This window comes from Aulonocara sp. 'chitande type north' Nkhata Bay, linkage group LG7 (genome assembly GCF_057382095.1).
Source record: "Aulonocara sp. 'chitande type north' Nkhata Bay isolate Kocher_YH1m ecotype deep benthic linkage group LG7, A_spYH_male_GT1.1, whole genome shotgun sequence".
NCBI lineage: Eukaryota > Metazoa > Chordata > Actinopteri > Cichliformes > Cichlidae > Aulonocara > Aulonocara sp. 'chitande type north' Nkhata Bay.
Window position 1 is genome coordinate 17663155 of NC_141350.1, and position 16714 is coordinate 17679868.

Here is a 16714-nt window from a genome sequence, read left to right on the forward strand (position 1 = left end):
GTTAGTATCTAGTTCCTTGTGTGTCTGTAATGTCCAGCTCTCTAACAATAGACTGATCAGCCATAGGGTGTTGCAATCACATGAGTCAGAAGGGCTGGACTATGTATCCTTGATGCTTAACCTGTTTGTTAAGTTCAAGGAGCTGGAGTCTGTCGCTCGCCTCTGAGCTCCTCTGTCTGGGTCACAGGTAAGAGCACGCATGCTCTGTGTGGGGAAATGTTACCAAATAAATCTTGTTTAACCTTAAATATTGAACTGAATTAATCGATCAGTTAGTTTATCACTGAATGAAATCTGGTCTTGGATTGTTTTCGCAGCATGCTGAAATCTTTTTAAGCCACATTACAAATCCAACAAAACTGTCTCCATGGCATCTTTATAACATCTTCTGTGACTGTACAGCAGCTTGAACATGTACGCACACAGACACTATTGATAAATTCATCATTTTTGCTTACTTTTACATTTTGTTATAATAAAAACTTGTTATTGGCAGAATAATAAGCAGATAATAATAAGTAGACAATAACACATTCTATACATGAGTAGAATTTCAATGTTTTACTTCAAACTTAACTGGAGATATTAACTTTACATTTGAAGCCGTTCTGCCTACAGCATCACCATCTGCACAGTAATAAAACACTTTTTTATAGTTGTCGTCAGTAATTTCAAACTTGTGACAGGACTTTGATCACATTTAGTTGAATAACTATGTGTGTACCCTTTAAATACGCATACAGAAGTGTTTTATTTGGGCATATTGAGTAGGAGTGTTTTCCAGTTATTGTGTTGCTGCTGTTGTCCAGTTAAAGATCAGAATAGACATCTTCAACTCTGGCCAGGCTATGATATCTGATCCAACGCTGACCCTCATTGTAAACTGTGTGAACGGTTGCTATCTCAGGATCTACTATGCTGCTTAATGATCAGAAATAGTTGTTGGTGTAAATATAGGCTAATAGGGTGTCCATTTTGCAGAGCTCACCCTTAACAAAATGTCTGACACAGAAGAAGTCGGGGAGGTTCAGTATGTGATCAATTTTACACTTTTTTTTTATCTTCATGTTATTATGAGTGCAACATTTCTTTATTGTGTAATTAAGAGGACATTTTTAATTGTGGCAATGTTTCTGCTCTCTTCCAGGGAAGAAGATGGTAAGAAAATTGCATCTACCCATTATTTTATACACCTGATTTCATTCCCAGTTTACTAATCATGTGTGCTCCTGGTCATCAGCACAAGATGACTCAAAGACCAAGCCTAAGTACGTTTCTTAACTTCCCTTACGTTGAGCAGTTTAAACCTCACTTAGGACGAATCATTCAACGATAAACTGTTCACACCTGCAGGTTTATGGCAAACATTTCGGCCCCGAAAATCCCTGATGGTGAAAAGGTGGACTTTGATGTGAGTCAGCCTCATCAAACGTCTCTCTGTTTGAAACTGACCAGACACATTTCTCACAATGTTTGGTTTTTTGACGCAGGATATCTACAGGAAACGTCAGGAGAAGGATCTAGCTGAGCTGCAGTCTCTGATCGAGGCTCACTTCGTCCAGAGGAAGAAAGAGGAAGAAGAACTCATTGCCCTCGTTAATAGAATTGTGAGTTGGTTGCAGAGCAGTCACAGTGTCTGTACCCGGCTGAAGTTCACCGTGACTGCGCGCACCTTTGTGTGTTTCTTGGTTGTTGTTTTTTTTTAGGAGAAGCGTCGTTCTGAGAGAGCCGAGCAGCAAAGGATCAGGGCGGAGAGAGAAAAGGAGAGACAGAACAGACTTGCGGTACGGACGTGGATTTACACCTTCAGTCTACTGTTTATTATTCCACCTGCAGCTAAAACAGTATTGAATGATTGGCTTGTGCTGCATGCAGGAGGAGAAGGAGCGTAAGGAGCAGGAGGAACAAAGGAAGAAGATGGATGAGGACGCAAAGAAGAAGAAGGCCCTCTCAAACATGTCTCAGCAGTACGGTGGTGGACAGAAGGTCTCTCAGTTTCCTGTGAATGACAGAATTAGAATAGTATGAAGCAGACATCTGCTTGCTTGACTTAATAAGAATGGATCACCTGAGTGGATAGTCCACTGTGATGCTCCAACTGCAGTAGCTTTGCATGATTTACAGTTAAAAGTACTGGGCCCCTCAGTTTACCCACAAAGCTGGTTTTATCTACTCCACCTTTACGACTCTTCTCCCATTAAGCTCTCTCTTTTGATTGGCTGTCTTTGATAAACAGAAGCCTTGAAGGTGGAAAACAATGTCTGAAACTGAGCATTCCCAGCTCTCTGAAGACTTCAGGATTACTTGTACATATGCTGGAATGCAGTTTAAAATAAGTTAATAATAATAATACATAGAGAATGTTGAGGCGGATTCATGCTCATTCTTTATGTTATGTTAAGCAGAGTGACACCAGAAGAGGCAAGAAAACAACTGAGAGAGAGAAGAAGAAGAAGATACTGGCTGAACGCAAGAAACCTCTTAACGTTGATCACCTGAGCGAGGATAAACTCAAGTATGACAACACTATGCAGGGCTTCTTCAGTATTCATAGTTCATTATGTTTCTAAATATTGGCCACAGATAACTCGTGTTAATACTGCAACATATTTAATAGTAACAGGTAATTTGATACGTTTTTGGTATGAATTTCTACTTTAGGGATAAAGCCAAAGAACTGTGGGAGTCACTCATGGGGCTGGAGGCTGAGAAGTTCGACCTCAGTGAGAAACTCAAAAGACAGAAATATGATGTAAGTCATGAACTATTAATCCGTTCTGTGATATTACTGTCATTATTTAAAAAGACAAAATAGAACATTGAGTGTATTTATGACCAACAGCACGAGAAACACCTGAAGGCAACCATCCTGCATTTATCATTTATTGATATTTGTTGGTGTGGTTTGCTAGTTTCACGATTCACGTTAGACCCCGTTGTGTAAGATTATCAGCCTTTTTATTTCGAAACACTGAGGAGATGTTTATGTGCCGTTGCAGATCAACCTGCTTCTCTCTCGTGTTCAGGATCACCAGAGGTAAGCACACAGCTCCCCCGCTGGATCTCTTCCTATTTTGATGACCTTCTAAGGTTTCTTGTCTTACATAAAGCTTCTGTTTCTCCATTTCACACTTTTCTAAGATACGATTTCACCACTCACAATCAGAAAATAGATCAGAGACCGCAGTTATGAGTGTATTATGTTCTAAAAAACAGTGTCACTCAGCTCAGCGGATACTCGAGAAATCTATCATCTGTGACATTATTAGAAAAACACATCACGTACCCTGTTCTTATAGTTTGAATTTATTTTCTGTTAAACAAACAGCATGCATCTTGACAGCATACCCCCATGAAGTCAAAAGCCTTAAATGTTTGCGGTTAAAATTTCTGCACTTAAAATATTACCAACTTAATCATTTCCACATCATCTCATGACTCCCACAGTCTTTGTATTTCCGTCTTTAACATCTGTACCCTGGGTAATGGCATGTCGAATTGCTAAATAATGAAACTATATGATATCCGTGTTTATTAAACTCATTGGTATCCTGAACCTTTTCAGTGCCAAAGGTCGTGGAAAAGGCAAGATGGGCCGTGTGAGATAAAGCTGCTACAAGATAGAGTCGAGGCAAACGGTGACACCAGCGATGGACCCTGGTGTCTATTGTCCATGTGTTCATTCTTCTATTGTGTAAGGTTATGTGTCAGTTGCTATGGTCATAAAAGTACAAAACAAGTGTTTCTGTGTAAATCTGTCCACTATAACAACTCTTACACAAAAATTCACACTGAACAGCAAATGTGTCTAATTTTGCATTGTTCTTGTGTCGCTTTAAAAATAAAGAAATAAAGAAATAATGAATGTATGATGTATTGGTATGGGGTATGTTAACAATTACAAAAAAGTGCATTGCAGTGCACAAATTACTTCAAAATCCAATAAAGAGGGCATATACATGGTGTCACATGAGTTTTCATTTGTAGCTTTAATCAAAATCTACAGTTGGAGCGCATATTCCTCAGCAAGGCCCCACATAGTCGTGATGTATAATATTATTTATGTACTGTTTTACTTACATTAAGAAAAATATAATAATCTAGGACAGAAGTATACGTGATGCCGATGGCGAGTGACTAAAATGTACTTCCCCTGATTATTACTTCCTTGCTGTACATTAAAACTATGTTTCCATATACACATATCCACACCAGTGCATTTCTGAGTTGTCTCTACAGCCTGAGCTGCTGCATGACTCGACAGGGAGGTGGGATGGTCCACATGAAGACAGCGAGGGTCCCCACAAGGATGAAGAGAGCTTGCTGAAGATTGCTCATCCTCACCACAGGTGGGTTTCTCGGATCTCTGCTATCACCTGGCTGGCTTTCTGCAACGCCTAGACACAGAGATGAGAAGACAGATGTAATCTAATAACTGATTTTAATGTCGTCATCACACCGCATTAGGATCATACTGGGATGTACAGTTTCTCCATCAAGTCACACAAGAGAATCATAAGTCTGATTTACTGCGGTAAGTAGAGGGATTTTTATGCTAAAAAGATTTGAAAAGTCATTTGCTAGATTGATTCATTTCTCGTGCCTCATATTGGCTTCAAACAAATGTCTAAATGAACGTTTGTACAGAAAGATGCTGTGTTCACAGAACAGTCAGTGCAACAATAACTTCAGAGCACTGAGGAACCATGTATATCTCTAATGTTGCAATAACAAAGCATGCTAAATAGTTAAGGCTTTTCCTAATTCATAAGACATTTCTTTGTCTTTGGAAAAAGAAGTTATATATTGTGGCATGCAGAGGAATCTTCACAAGGAAGCTCCACACACAGATTGAGCTTGCTGTTTGACCCCAAGCTGGTAGGGGGAGCTCTTTATTAAACACTTGCTGGTGCTACACTGTGCTTCGAGGGTCAATAACAGCGTAACAGAACTCATTTATGGTACTGCATTCTTTCTATAAAACAATAACTGTCAGTGACTTTGTACCGCAGTACAAACACAACATTTAAGATAATAGTTAAAAGTAACGTAACCATAAACAATAAAACAAGAACATCTAAACAGCAGCACGTCCTAGGGCATGATGAGAGAGAACTAGCTGCTCCCTCAACACGCCACAATATTATATTTACTGGATAAAATATAACTTTGTATGACATTGGCTCATGCTTTTTTGTGATGAATCTGTCACCTTGAGCATGTCAGCAGCCTCGTTGCGTCTTTGAGCCATGTCCTCGGACTCTGTCAGCAGGTCGCTCAGCAGCGTCGTCTTATATAACTGACCCACCAGCTCACTCTGCAGGCAGTCCTTCACATGGTTCACCAGGAAGTGCATCACTGCCTTTGGTACACTGAGGCCAAACGCAGTAAAACGTATAGTAAGGATTAACGATGTTAACGTTTACTCTGTTGCAGATGAAAAACCGTGAATCCTTACCTGTCTTGGATGTTTTTCCGAACAATGAGGAAATAAGACTTGATGAGTCTCTCGATGACCTCACAGTCTCTCTGCTCCCGAGCAGACAACTTTCTTGATACTGGAACAGGCTGACAATGAAATAAGAGAAACTCTAATAGCTATAATATTCGGCAGATTAGTGCACTTACAATACATCTACAGAACATTTTACCAATACCAGATATTGCCATCGAGCAAAAACAATTTTTAAACCTGCTTATACAAATGCAGAGTTCTCACCACATCTAATAGGTTGACAGCATAGCCCTTCTGGGGACTTGCAGTGATAAGAGGCTGGGGCATGGCCCTGTCACCAGCTGGAATCTCCTCGCCCTTTCTCACCATGCTCCTCCAGTTGCCCGTGCCACTGTCTGTCTGGTCACTGACAGAAGAGCTCTGAGAAACACTGGCTGCTCCCTACAGAGGGGAGAGATATAAGAGGTAATGAAAACAAGTAAAATCATCAGCTGATCCAACATTAAAAAAAAAACCCAAAAAAAAACAGAGCACATCCAGAAGGAATTTCCTGATAATTTTTGACATGCTTCAAATATCAGCATGCCATAGGTCTTCTTTGACTTCAGTACAAAGACGTTCATCCAGATTGGTGCTCATTGTCCTGACTGTGAACTGAGCAAGCAAAGGGAATGTGTGGATAAAATGACAGGCAGTGTGTGACTGGGTGAAGCAATCATGACACAAAGGCTTTTTAAAGTTATTTAACTATATAAAATTTGATATAAATCCTGAGTGTAATGGCTCTTGGCACAAAATGTAACAGATTTACCTAAACCAGATCTTGAATATCTTTCTTTGGAGTGAATATATAATAAAATTACAAAGAGTGTCCATATCATATAGTCTACCAGTGCTAGTAAGGTTTTCTTCAATTCCCCATTAAAAGAAACCCCAAAACAAACAAAAACCTCATGTCATTTCAGTTGAGCTGGGAATTGTGCTTTTTCTATCCGTGCAACCAGCATGCAGAAAATAGGGTTAGATGCAAATCAAAGTGTAAGAGCCAAAGAAACACAGTTTGGCTGATTTTAAAGGAATCAAAGAAAGTCTGGGGGTGGGCAGATGTAGACACAGGCAGGGGAAATGAACAAGACACACCTTAGTGACCTCGCCCTCATGGGCAGAAGTTTCGGTGGGGGAGAGAGACTGCCCCCCAGGACCTCTAAGGGACTAAAGAAAGACATGAGGAAGAAAGGAGAGGAGCATGGACAGGAGCTATAAGCGGAAGGTGTGCATGAGCCTTACATACAGTAAGATAGAAGAAATGCCCGACATACAAGTTGGGCAGCTTCAGGTTAAGCAGACTGAAAGCACATAATTTTTTTATTTGTATATTTTATTATATTCTTATAACTTTATATATGCATGTATACGTGAACAGCTGGTTTTGCCCTGACTAAATAAATCTACATAAGCAGGAAAGAAGAAGTTAAAGTGCGTTACCACAAAGCAGTTACTCTCAGACAGACAAACTGTACCTTATCTCTGGGAACGGCAGAGGGCAGATCTCTCAGTCTATTCCGTCTCTGCTCCTACAAAAACAAAATTTTGAAAAATATCACAAGCAGAAGAAGAGAAAATTCTCCCTTTTCTGGAAAAGAAAAATCATAATTAAAAACAATCAGTGTGAGGTGACAAAAGAGGATTACACAAACACTGCATTAAATAAATGTAAATGAAAGTAGTGGCCAATCTCTTACTTCGATGTTGTTGTTCATAAGGCCACTGGCATCAGCAAAGTCGGGGTGTTTGGTGTTGATATACGCCAGCTCAATGGCAACCAAGTTATGTACCTGAAAATCGATTCAGAAAATAGGTTTTTCAGATTAGGGGCTGTTTGTTAACTTCCTTTATAAATACCACAAGTGTGAGGAGTTCCTGACCATTTCATTTGTGACTGGGAGCCTTTTTCTGAGAAGGGATGTGACCACCTCTACTATAGCATCATGAAGCTTTGGAAACCTCAGTAACTCCTGCAGAGATGATGAACAATCAATCAAAATGAAAGCCTAATGTTACAACCTTCGGCAATTACAGCACACCTCTGTGCTTTAGTCGCTGGTGAGGGCGTGTCTGACCTGCGTGCTGTAGTTACTGCAGTGCTGGATGATCCTCTGCATCTCCTCGTGAACGAGCTCCACGCAGCGCAGGCTGGGCTCTTCCAGACGCTTGACCTGCCGCTTCACGAGCAACTCAAACGAAACCTCGGGCACAAACAGAGCCGGCCTCGGGCCCTGACAAAGGCAATTAAAGTGTAAGCTTTGAAAAAAGTGCCTTTTAAGACTATCAAATCAACGGATGTCACAGAAACCAACCGTTGCATTTCTGATTGCAGTGAGCACGTCAATGGTTGTCAGACCACCCAGAGGATCGACTGACTCCAACGTGCGACCGAACGTCTCGTGGAATATATAACAAATCCGTGCTCCACCACACCTGAGGAGGAGAAAGGACCACATTAAAGCACACTCAGATGCAGAATGGGCTTTCATTAAGGAAAGTATGATGCTAGCGCCCCTTGGTGGCATAACAAAGTAAATGCAGTTTAGAGTTGTGTAACTCACAGTTCAGCTGTCTCGATGTACTTGGCCGTGCCCTCTATTGTGTTGCAGTACTCTGCAGCAAACTTGGTGATAATCTGCAGCAACGTGGCACTCTTATCCTCGACAGGTTCACCGTAACTGTTGAGTAAAGACTGATACTGCGCTGCCAGCACATTGATCCTCGTCTTCAGCTCAGGGAGACAGTCTCTGATGTGGTGCATCAGTAACCTGTGGTAATAAGAAAGGAAGTCGGCAGGCTTGTTACGGACTAGTGTAGCCAGTGCTGTTTCATCTTGTCAGGAAGGGACTAAAACTCAAACAATTAGGCTAAAAAAAAGGTCAATATTTCAAATTTAAATACATACATAATGTATCACTTTCATACCTGTTCAATGTTCTAGCCAGATATTTGGTTCCATTTCTGTTTGCGAGGGAGGGGTACTTCTTTTGTAAGAATGCATGTTCATCTCGAATAGAATCTGCCACCAGCTTCTTCTGATTGATATCCAACTGGCTCCTGATCAAGTGCACAAACAAAAATAACTATGAGGCTGAGTTGAACTTAAAAGGCGCAGTTTTGCCTTGTGTGACCACTCACTGCACCGATACCTGTTTACTACTCCAATAATGCCCAGTTTAACAGGGATGACTCTGCCCATCAGGACATCCATGGCGTCCGTACCAGCATCCATCAGGTCAAGCTTGGTTATCACTGCTAGCGTCCTCCTACCTAAACACAGAACGCACAAACCCAATGTTAAAAAAACCACTGCTGAGGAAAGAAAAGCAAAGAGCACGTGTGAGGGAGAAATGAAAATAAATGCTTGTGCTGATTTAACTAAAAACAACCAGGAGAGAAGAGGAAACCAAAGCAAAACAGGGATGCCATTTACCATCAGGGTCAACCTCACGGGCCACCTTGAGAGCCTCTGATGTCGCCATATCTGTGTTGGCAGCAGTCACAGCCAAGATGATTGAATTGGGGTTGGAGATATACTTTAAAATCAGCTCTCTGATCTGGATCTCTATGTCTTTTGGCTGATCGCCCACTGGTACCTGTTTTAACAAATACAAGTAGACTTTATCCATGGCAGATGACCACAGCTGATTAATAAATAGCAGTGGGGTATTAAAGCCTACAACCACATAACTACTCATGTAAGCACATTTATTTAACACTTATCAGTCCTTTCAAGCTACATGTAACTAGCTTTCATCTGAATAATCAATGAATGTGACCTGGACAGAGATACATGAGCAAGGAGAAAGAAAAAATCATTAAATCAGCTAATGTACAATATGGATCAATATGCTTCCTAGTTCCTGTTATAAAACGTACAAATAGCTTAGCAAACTTGTCTTACCTTGGTGATGCCAGGAAGATCCACTAATGTGAGATTCACAACTTGTGGAGAGAAGATTTTTAGGTGAATGGGTTCATCGCTAATTCCCTGCAAACATAATAAAGCACCTTTCAGGTTGGTGTGGACATTTAAAGCTCATCCATTTTCTCCATTCATGTTTGACACTCACTTTGTTACTGCCAGAAATTCGTTCCGTTTCTGTCTCGATTTCGTGTCTGATTTCCTCAAAATCTGCGTAGATCTGAAAAGATGATTTAACCATGAATATTAAGGGAGTAAGAATGAGCAACATTAATTTTAAAAAGCATTTGTTGACACTGAAAAGACAAGGACAGCTGGGAGGAGCAGAAAGTACATGACAGGGAACACTTACAAAGAAATCCTGAGAAAATCCAATTGATATCACGAGGCTCTCAGCACCTCATAAGAGCTTATTTGTTCAAACATGAAGAACTACAGCAAATGAAACTCAGAAAAAGACACAATGTAGCTTTGGAGGACATTAGCCCTGTGGCCAAAAAGATATTTTTAGCAGCTGAAAGGGTGTGTGTGCCTGATCCTGTAACATGTTTTACATTTGAGGCATGCCGCAAAACCAGAAAATGTCGTCCTGTTCAATGCAAATGTGTCAAAGTAAATATGGGGCAAAGAACAAAGATGTGTCTTTTTTCACCTTTGTATTTGAAATATTCAGATGTTTCTAATACACAGTACAGCATGGGCATGAGAGTGTTAACCTTGTGGAGAATAGGCTGAAAAGTCTACCTTGTTTTTGGTGTGTAGGAATTTGCCCCATTCTTCTCCATCGATGCCTGCAGAAATACAAAGTCGAGGACAGATGTTTTAGATACAGATTACGTGATAGATGTGGCCTTGAGACAAACGTTACTATTATTACATCCCTGATTTAAATGTGTTTTCTGCCGGCAAGGATGTGAAAGATAAACTCTTCAGAGGAGAAGGCGCCACAGCTGAAGAGCTGTTCTCACATAACAGTAAAGGAAGTAAATAACCTAAAGCAAAAATAAAGTGCATTCTGGAAAGCAGAAACCTAGAAAGGCTATTTAAAAAAACAAAACAAATCAAAGTAAGCTGATTTTTGATGCAATAATCAACAGGTTGGGGTCTGTTGTTCATCTGAAGGAAGCTGCTCTATGAGGCCCTTATAATTATTTTCAACACAATTGTATATTTTTTGACCAGAATATGCCAACTCTCTCTAACAAACTTCAAATGACAGACACCAGCCTATTTGGGCGGAAGGGCATGAGATGAAGCCACATGGTTTTGCAGTTTTGGAAAAGCTATACAAATACAAAGCAAGATGGGGACAAATACAGAAAAGAGATGGGTGGTGGGGAGCGTTGGATTCGGTGGGGGGGCTGATTACATAAGATACAAACACAGTGGGATACAGAACATGGGAAAAGGAGACCTTTGTAAAGGCGTCCGTTTTTCTTGGATTCTGCAGTTAAAGAGAGACGACAGGAGAGAAAAGAGTTAACTCGGCAATCTGCAGCCCCTGCATGAGACTCTGCAGTAATGCAGAGTCACTCTGCAGTCATTCCCAGAGGGCAGGACAAACTACACGCAGGATCTTGGCACATTTCAGTTCCTTGTTTTTGTTTTTTACTGAGAAGCGGGTGGCATCTGTTCTCAATCAGAGATAATAACACCATCAATACGAAGTCACTCTAACTGCTCTAACAATAAAAAGCAATTAAGAATCTGTTTAAAGAGCTCCCTTTATTTTACATTTTATTAAAGCTGTAAATTTTGTCAGAAAATTGGAAGCATAGTGGACTAATCCAACTACTAAACAAATGCCAGTCTGAAAAATGCGTTAGAAAACACCAAAGGCTGAAAATGTGTAAAAAGTTGACTTTAAAACTAACTATTTAGAAAAATATAAATGTTCATTTTCAACATAAAAATTAGAAGAGGGGACAGTTATGTTACCATTCTCTTCTGTGGGTTTTCTGCGGTCTTCTTGGTCGATGTGCACTAGCTGGAGGACGAGAGGCCGGCGTGTGACAACACCAGTCCCTCGTGGCAGAATATCCCTGCCAACCAGGCTCTCCAAAACCGAACTCTTCCCGCTGCTCTGTAGAAAGTAACAACAACAAGATCATAAACAACAAAACTCCCCCCAAAGGGCGTAATCTTGACCCGATTTTCACCAAAATTAAATCAGCTCGAGCTTTTATTGGTATCTACCACCATGCAAAATTTAAACACAGTACTTAGAAAACTGGACACCAGACTGGTAACAAACAGTCAAACAAACCCAATTACACACTCCCTCCTTTTGGGTGGAGAACAAAATCACCTCATATAAAAGGCTCAAGTATGAATGACTCATTCATTGGCCAGAAAAAGTTGTTTTCAGCATACAGAAAAAAAGGACATGACTTTCAGATACTGTGCATCTGCTACAGGTAGGTTTTTAGGCCTGTGACGATTTCTTTTATTCTCCACTTGCCCAGATTCTTCAATATTTAAGGAGACACTTGCATAGCGCTGTAGGCTTGATTCAGTTTGTAGTTGAGTCATCTCTAACGAAACTGTGTGTAAAGTGAAATACTTCACATAGCTAGCAAAATGCACATAAACGGCCAGGTAATCTTCCACAGTAGGAGCAGCAGCTGTAGCAGTAAACCTAAAGTTGATCTGACTGCTATAAGTCGGTCTAATGATGGACAAGACACACACACAAAAAACAATTATTAAAACCTTCAGTGTAATCTCTGAGCTGCTCTTAACTGAAGCAGAGCATTGACAAGGACAAAGATTAAAAGAACAGACACAAGCACGTTGCATCCGGTCTTAATGGGTCAAAAACATCCTTTGGCTTGCCTGGTTTTACTCTAACACCCTCACATCCCTGCCAATACGTCTGAGACAGTCACATCCCATTAGCCTTAGGCAAAACCTCCCACTTTAAACCACGTAGGCTTCAATGTCTCACTACTCCACAAGGTAGTGAGAAACTGTATTATAGATGTTGACTTCATGTCAGTAATAGTTTTTGTGGTGCTGCTAAATTGCACTTGGGTACAGTAGGGTGAAAGACGTTTTTAATTAATTGTTCACCGCTGTAATATTAACAAAGATGCGATAAATATAACTAATAGTATATTAAATCTCTAAAGAATTGCCAGATAAAATACTGATGGGATGCACTAGTTGTAGATAGGTGTTCTTCAGAAATTGGCAAACTTAAATTTAGTCTAGGTTATTCATAAAGTCGTAAGTACAAATTGTGTTTTCCATAAAAACGACAGACGGCTGGTCAAATTGTTTATGTAACTAGATTAAGAAAAACAGCACTTGATTTTGTTTTCTGGAGACTAACCACAAGGCTAGATAGAACATGTGGATAAACACTACTGTAAACTGTCAACCGTAACCCTGCTTAGTTTACTATGGCAGTAAACTAAAACAATTAAAAATCCACGTTATGCTTTTATGGACAGTTAATAGTACTGTGTCTGCGTGAAAGTGAAAGAAAAACTGCGGTGAAAACAAAGAGTCAAAACAATAAGTTGCTGCAGGCTAACTAAAAGTTAGCTTTCAAGCAAAGTGACGTCTCTCACCTGTGTTCCCACAACAACTATCTGCGGCAGTTGGATTGTGTCTGCGCCGACAGTTGTAAATACGTCTTGCAGCTTGTTTATGACAGGTATAAGTGCCTCCATTAGCGCCGATTCTAAACCTGTCAAACAGAGAACTTTCTTAACGCACACGGGTACAAAGTCATTCAATGTCCCGCAGCTAAAAGCTACTGGTTTGTCTTCGGATCGGACATCTACGCACGTAGTTAGTCACAGTTGCATTATGGGACTTGACGTTCACGACAGTCAAACGCAGCTACGCCTCTTTCTCGGGATTCGATTGTTGCCGAACTACATTTCCTAGAGGCTACATCGTGAGCCGTACTCCCACAATAATAATTATTTTTCCCGCAACGCAACAGTAACCACGGTGAGCGTCAAAAATATTTATAGGAACACAGACAAAAATTAAATTCTAATTCAAAGTTTTGTCTGGACATTTTATTATGCCCTGGCTATTGCTTATTTTACTACATTATAGCAGAGTGTCAAGTGCACTTCATACAGGAGCGAACTAATGAGGAATATTAACAGTGTTAAACTCAACCAGCACTGATGCTTGTAGTACACAAGAGGCATTAAAAGCCTATATGCTTCCGAGGTAGTTCAGTTTTAACAGTCCTTCCACAATTTACTTTACACATACCCTAACACAACAACACGTTTTTAATGGAAATAACACAACCAGACTGATGCAACATTGACAATTTATTTTTAAGCAATAAGGAAGCGTTTTAATTTATAACAACTCAAATTAAAAAAATGAGTATGTTAAGTTCAGCATACTAGCGTTTGCTGATACTATTGTGCTGACTTCTTTAAATATAAACTTTAGTTATTAATGATTAATGAATATTGGAGGCAATACATTGTTGTGGTATGTTGTGTAATACATGTCAGAAACATTGTGGGTCTCAGTGAATCAGAGAACCACTGCTAGGCCTGCAAAACCTTTGTGAAACATATTTTATTTGAATCAACATCATTTGTATCTGACAAATTATCTTGAGGCTAGATGAAGCAATTTCCACTTAAATCCAAGTCCCAAACAATCCTCTCTTACTTGTATTTTTGGCTTTCCAGCTATCAACCAATTTCTTTCATGTTGAACTGGCTGTAATTTCATGATCATAGTGTTCATAAAAGGTCCAGCATTGTAGAGTACAAGAATATTTTATTATTTCAAGTAAAAACTCCAAAACACAAGTTAGACAAACCAACATGTGGAGGTTTACAGGTTTTTTGTTTCTGCTCATTTGACAGCTGCAAGCAAAACACTGCTGGCTGCCACTGTTTCTGCCAGTATATGTGATTGTGGAGTTAAAATAACAAACCCTTTACAAAGAACCTGTACAAAATAGTGGTAGGCGAACTCGTAACACATACATTTCTGTGCAATATTGAGCAACATATTTTTTTTTTCTTAAATTTTATGTTATTTATTTTTCCACAATTGTAACAAGATAATGTTTTTAAACTTCATTATCAAAAGAAGGTGCTTGGAAAAAATACTGACAAAACTGCTTACTTCACCACTAAGCAAAAAACTACAACAATCACTCACAAGTGAAAATATGCTGGAAATATGTTGGAAAAAGATAGCTTATTTCATTTTAAAACTAAGCTAAATTGCCTGTTTATTCAGTGCCTGTCATTCCTGAATGTCAGTGCTTAACACAAATGTTCACGCTTCACAGTATTTTGAACCAACTGGCTTTCTTCAACTTGAAAAATACAAATATGTTGTATGCTTTTAAGGCATTTTTTTAAGCCATTTACATTGCACCCTATGATGCAGTGCAGTCTGTGTAAGTAGTTACCATATTACCTCTGCGTTGCGTTACTGTTCTACAGTGCTGTTTCGACGTACCATGAAACTGGTTTTCAGTCTGTTTGGTGTGTCTGTCAAAAGTAAACATTCTCTCAATATCATCAAACATATCATTGATAACCCCGGCTCCAAAACCACCTTGAAAGTGTCTTTTATGTCTGCTGTGGGACCTGGAGTGTTCATCAAAGTGTCTTCGGTGACGGGCGTGTCTGTTCTGGCTGTAGATGTCAAAGTCCTTAAATATGTCATCAAAACTGAAGGTGAAAGGTTGGTGGGCACCTTGTCTGTGTTTGCCTTGCGTCTCCCCATCGAAGTACGCGTCAGTGTCCCCGAACTGATCATACTCGCTTCTTCTTGCCTCATCTGATAAAGTTTCATAAGCTGCACAGAAATACAGAAACACAAAATTCAGTCAAAGTGAGGGAGTTTTATTATCTCAACATTAAAAAAGGTGTGGCTGAAAAAGCCCCGACTAAAGGCATGACTAACCAAACTGTAATATAGGTAATTGGTGATCAATTAAAGGACAAACTTATCCATTGGATCAACATGTGCCACCAAGAAAACCCCAACATGCATCAGTGTTCCTTATCATTAATTATTATTATTAGTAGTAGTAATATCAGATTCACACATTGTACTGTTCACATTTCATTTGTCACTCATAAATATAAATTTTAACAGTCTAAATATCAATTTTCCTGTTTGATAGTGAATTAAAACGCTACATTACAATAACAATCATATCCAAGACATGCCAGATAACTACGAATTTTCCCAAAATACGCCAAAATAAACAAATCAGCTGTACCTCCAGCAATTTCCCTAAATCTCACTTCAGCATCAGGGCTCTTGTTCTTATCTGGGTGATATTTCTTTGCAAGCTTGTGGAAAGCCTTCTTTATCTGGCGCTCTGTGGCCCCTTTAGGCACTCCCAGTATGTCATAGTAGTCCTTCTTGGCAAGTATCAGCTCTGTTATCACGAGGACGCACACTGCAAACGTTAGCACAGACTGTGCAGCTGCCATGGCTCCAGTGTCCTGTCATTCAAGAGAGAAAAGTACAGCACAAATAGTGAGTTTCAAGCCAGACAGCACGGTGTAACTGGTAGTATCACATGTCCTAGCCTCTGAAGAACCACCGCCTTTTAAACGCAACATTTGTCTTAACCTACATTTGGAGAATGAAAACTTAGCCAATAAGAAAAGAACTGGTACAGGCTACTGCTGTTTGAATTAGAATTTATCTTTTACATTTTTACATTTTTAAACGGCGGCACCAACCTCTCTTAATACTAGCCTGCCGTGGCTAACACATGCTAGCGGTCCCCATCACAGTCTACTCAGGCTGCGACTCAATCAATTACCTGTCTGGGTGTCGTCTGCCGCTTCCTTTCTACACAAGCGGTCATTAACCGTTTAACCAACACCAAACATCATGGTATTAAGTTGTTATTAGTAGGTGTTATAGACGAGTAGTGTGAAATGAGACTAGTTCCATGTCTTCTTCGCTAGTTTTGCGGTATCTCTTTAGACCTGACGAATTCTATCTTATCTGCCTCCCTCTGTCGGTCAATGCCGTAAATATTCCTTCTTAAAATGTCCATAATTAGTGTTGTGAGTCCCACAGGCACTCGCATTAGTTACTAAACTCGCTATAACTATTTGAATACGCACAAGTGGTTTTATTTAATTTTGATGCAAAAGTTTTTGGCTGTTTATGTGATTGAACTATTTGGGTAGCATTTCTTTAATTCCACCTGCAGCGCTTCAATTTTTAACAGCAAATCCCGAGTTTCAAAAAACGTGTGGGGACAATTTCTTCATAGAAAATGCTGACTCCGCTTCCCCTGGACACATTCGGCA

At 39.9% G+C, this 16714-nt stretch overlaps 3 protein-coding genes across 7 annotated transcripts; 1 reads left to right on the top strand and 2 right to left on the bottom strand.

Moving 5' to 3' along the window:
* The first annotated feature begins 87 nt into the window (after nt 1-87).
* tnnt2d (troponin T2d, cardiac) lies at nt 88-3973 on the top strand. 3 transcript variants are annotated; one of them, XM_086299166.1, is made up of 10 exons: nt 88-187; nt 982-1030; nt 1148-1268; nt 1354-1411; nt 1491-1607; nt 1707-1784; nt 1876-1986; nt 2403-2515; nt 2662-2752; nt 3000-3041. In XM_086299166.1, the coding sequence occupies exons 4-10, from the start codon at nt 1358-1360 to the stop codon at nt 3039-3041; spliced, it is 606 nt and encodes a 201-aa protein (XP_086155292.1). In that variant the 5' UTR covers nt 88-187; nt 982-1030; nt 1148-1268; nt 1354-1357. The 3 variants fall into 3 exon arrangements, with proteins under 3 accessions (XP_086155292.1, XP_086155290.1, XP_086155291.1); XM_086299164.1 differs by lacking the exons at nt 88-187; nt 982-1030 and adding an exon at nt 3566-3973 and having other exon boundaries at nt 1146-1268; nt 3000-3037; XM_086299165.1 differs by lacking the exons at nt 88-187; nt 982-1030 and adding an exon at nt 3566-3971 and having other exon boundaries at nt 2406-2515; nt 3000-3037.
* On the bottom strand, nt 3959-13253 carry dnm1l (dynamin 1-like). 3 transcript variants are annotated; one of them, XM_086299161.1, is made up of 20 exons: nt 13001-13253; nt 11364-11508; nt 10840-10869; nt 10170-10216; nt 9574-9645; nt 9405-9491; nt 8934-9096; nt 8650-8770; nt 8426-8557; nt 8062-8268; nt 7813-7933; nt 7576-7731; nt 7381-7470; nt 7198-7290; nt 6976-7029; nt 6596-6667; nt 5720-5896; nt 5459-5568; nt 5213-5372; nt 3959-4397 (listed from the first exon to the last, which is right to left on the bottom strand). In XM_086299161.1, the coding sequence occupies exons 1-20, from the start codon at nt 13100-13102 to the stop codon at nt 4341-4343; spliced, it is 2196 nt and encodes a 731-aa protein (XP_086155287.1). In that variant the 5' UTR covers nt 13103-13253; the 3' UTR covers nt 3959-4340. The 3 variants fall into 3 exon arrangements, with proteins under 3 accessions (XP_086155287.1, XP_086155288.1, XP_086155289.1); XM_086299162.1 differs by lacking the exon at nt 10840-10869; XM_086299163.1 differs by lacking the exon at nt 6596-6667 and having other exon boundaries at nt 13001-13252.
* Nucleotides 13254-13713: 460 nt separating this feature from the next.
* dnajb9a (DnaJ heat shock protein family (Hsp40) member B9a) lies at nt 13714-16473 on the bottom strand. Its single transcript, XM_086299170.1, has 3 exons — nt 16216-16473; nt 15661-15889; nt 13714-15230 (listed from the first exon to the last, which is right to left on the bottom strand). Exons 1-3 carry the CDS (start codon nt 16258-16260, stop codon nt 14806-14808), a joined length of 699 nt encoding a protein of 232 aa, XP_086155296.1. The 5' UTR covers nt 16261-16473; the 3' UTR covers nt 13714-14805.
* Between the last annotated feature and the right edge of the window lie 241 nt (nt 16474-16714).

What these genes read in the sequence shown, in the direction of transcription:
- tnnt2d (XM_086299164.1), top strand. Translation starts at nt 1,358, where the DNA reads ATGGCAAACATTTCGGCCCCGAAAATCCCTGATGGTGAAAAGGTGGAC. An exon ending in GTGAAAAGGTGGACTTTGAT is followed by an intron (nt 1,412 to 1,490) that starts GTGAGTCAGCCT and finishes TTTTTGACGCAG; the next exon opens with GATATCTACAGGAAACGTCA. An exon ending in CTGAGCGAGGATAAACTCAA is followed by an intron (nt 2,516 to 2,661) that starts GTATGACAACAC and finishes TTTCTACTTTAG; the next exon opens with GGATAAAGCCAAAGAACTGT.
- dnm1l (XM_086299161.1), bottom strand. Translation starts at nt 13,102, where the DNA reads ATGGAGGCACTTATACCTGTCATAAACAAGCTGCAAGACGTATTTACA. An exon ending in AAAACCCACAGAAGAGAATG is followed by an intron (nt 10,870 to 11,363) that starts GTAACATAACTG and finishes CTTTAACTGCAG; the next exon opens with AATCCAAGAAAAACGGACGC. An exon ending in CTGGCTAGAACATTGAACAG is followed by an intron (nt 8,269 to 8,425) that starts GTATGAAAGTGA and finishes TTATTACCACAG; the next exon opens with GTTACTGATGCACCACATCA.
- dnajb9a (XM_086299170.1), bottom strand. Translation starts at nt 16,260, where the DNA reads ATGACCGCTTGTGTAGAAAGGAAGCGGCAGACGACACCCAGACAG. An exon ending in GGCAGACGACACCCAGACAG is followed by an intron (nt 15,890 to 16,215) that starts GTAATTGATTGA and finishes CTTGAATGACAG; the next exon opens with GACACTGGAGCCATGGCAGC. An exon ending in ATTTAGGGAAATTGCTGGAG is followed by an intron (nt 15,231 to 15,660) that starts GTACAGCTGATT and finishes ATTTCTGTGCAG; the next exon opens with CTTATGAAACTTTATCAGAT.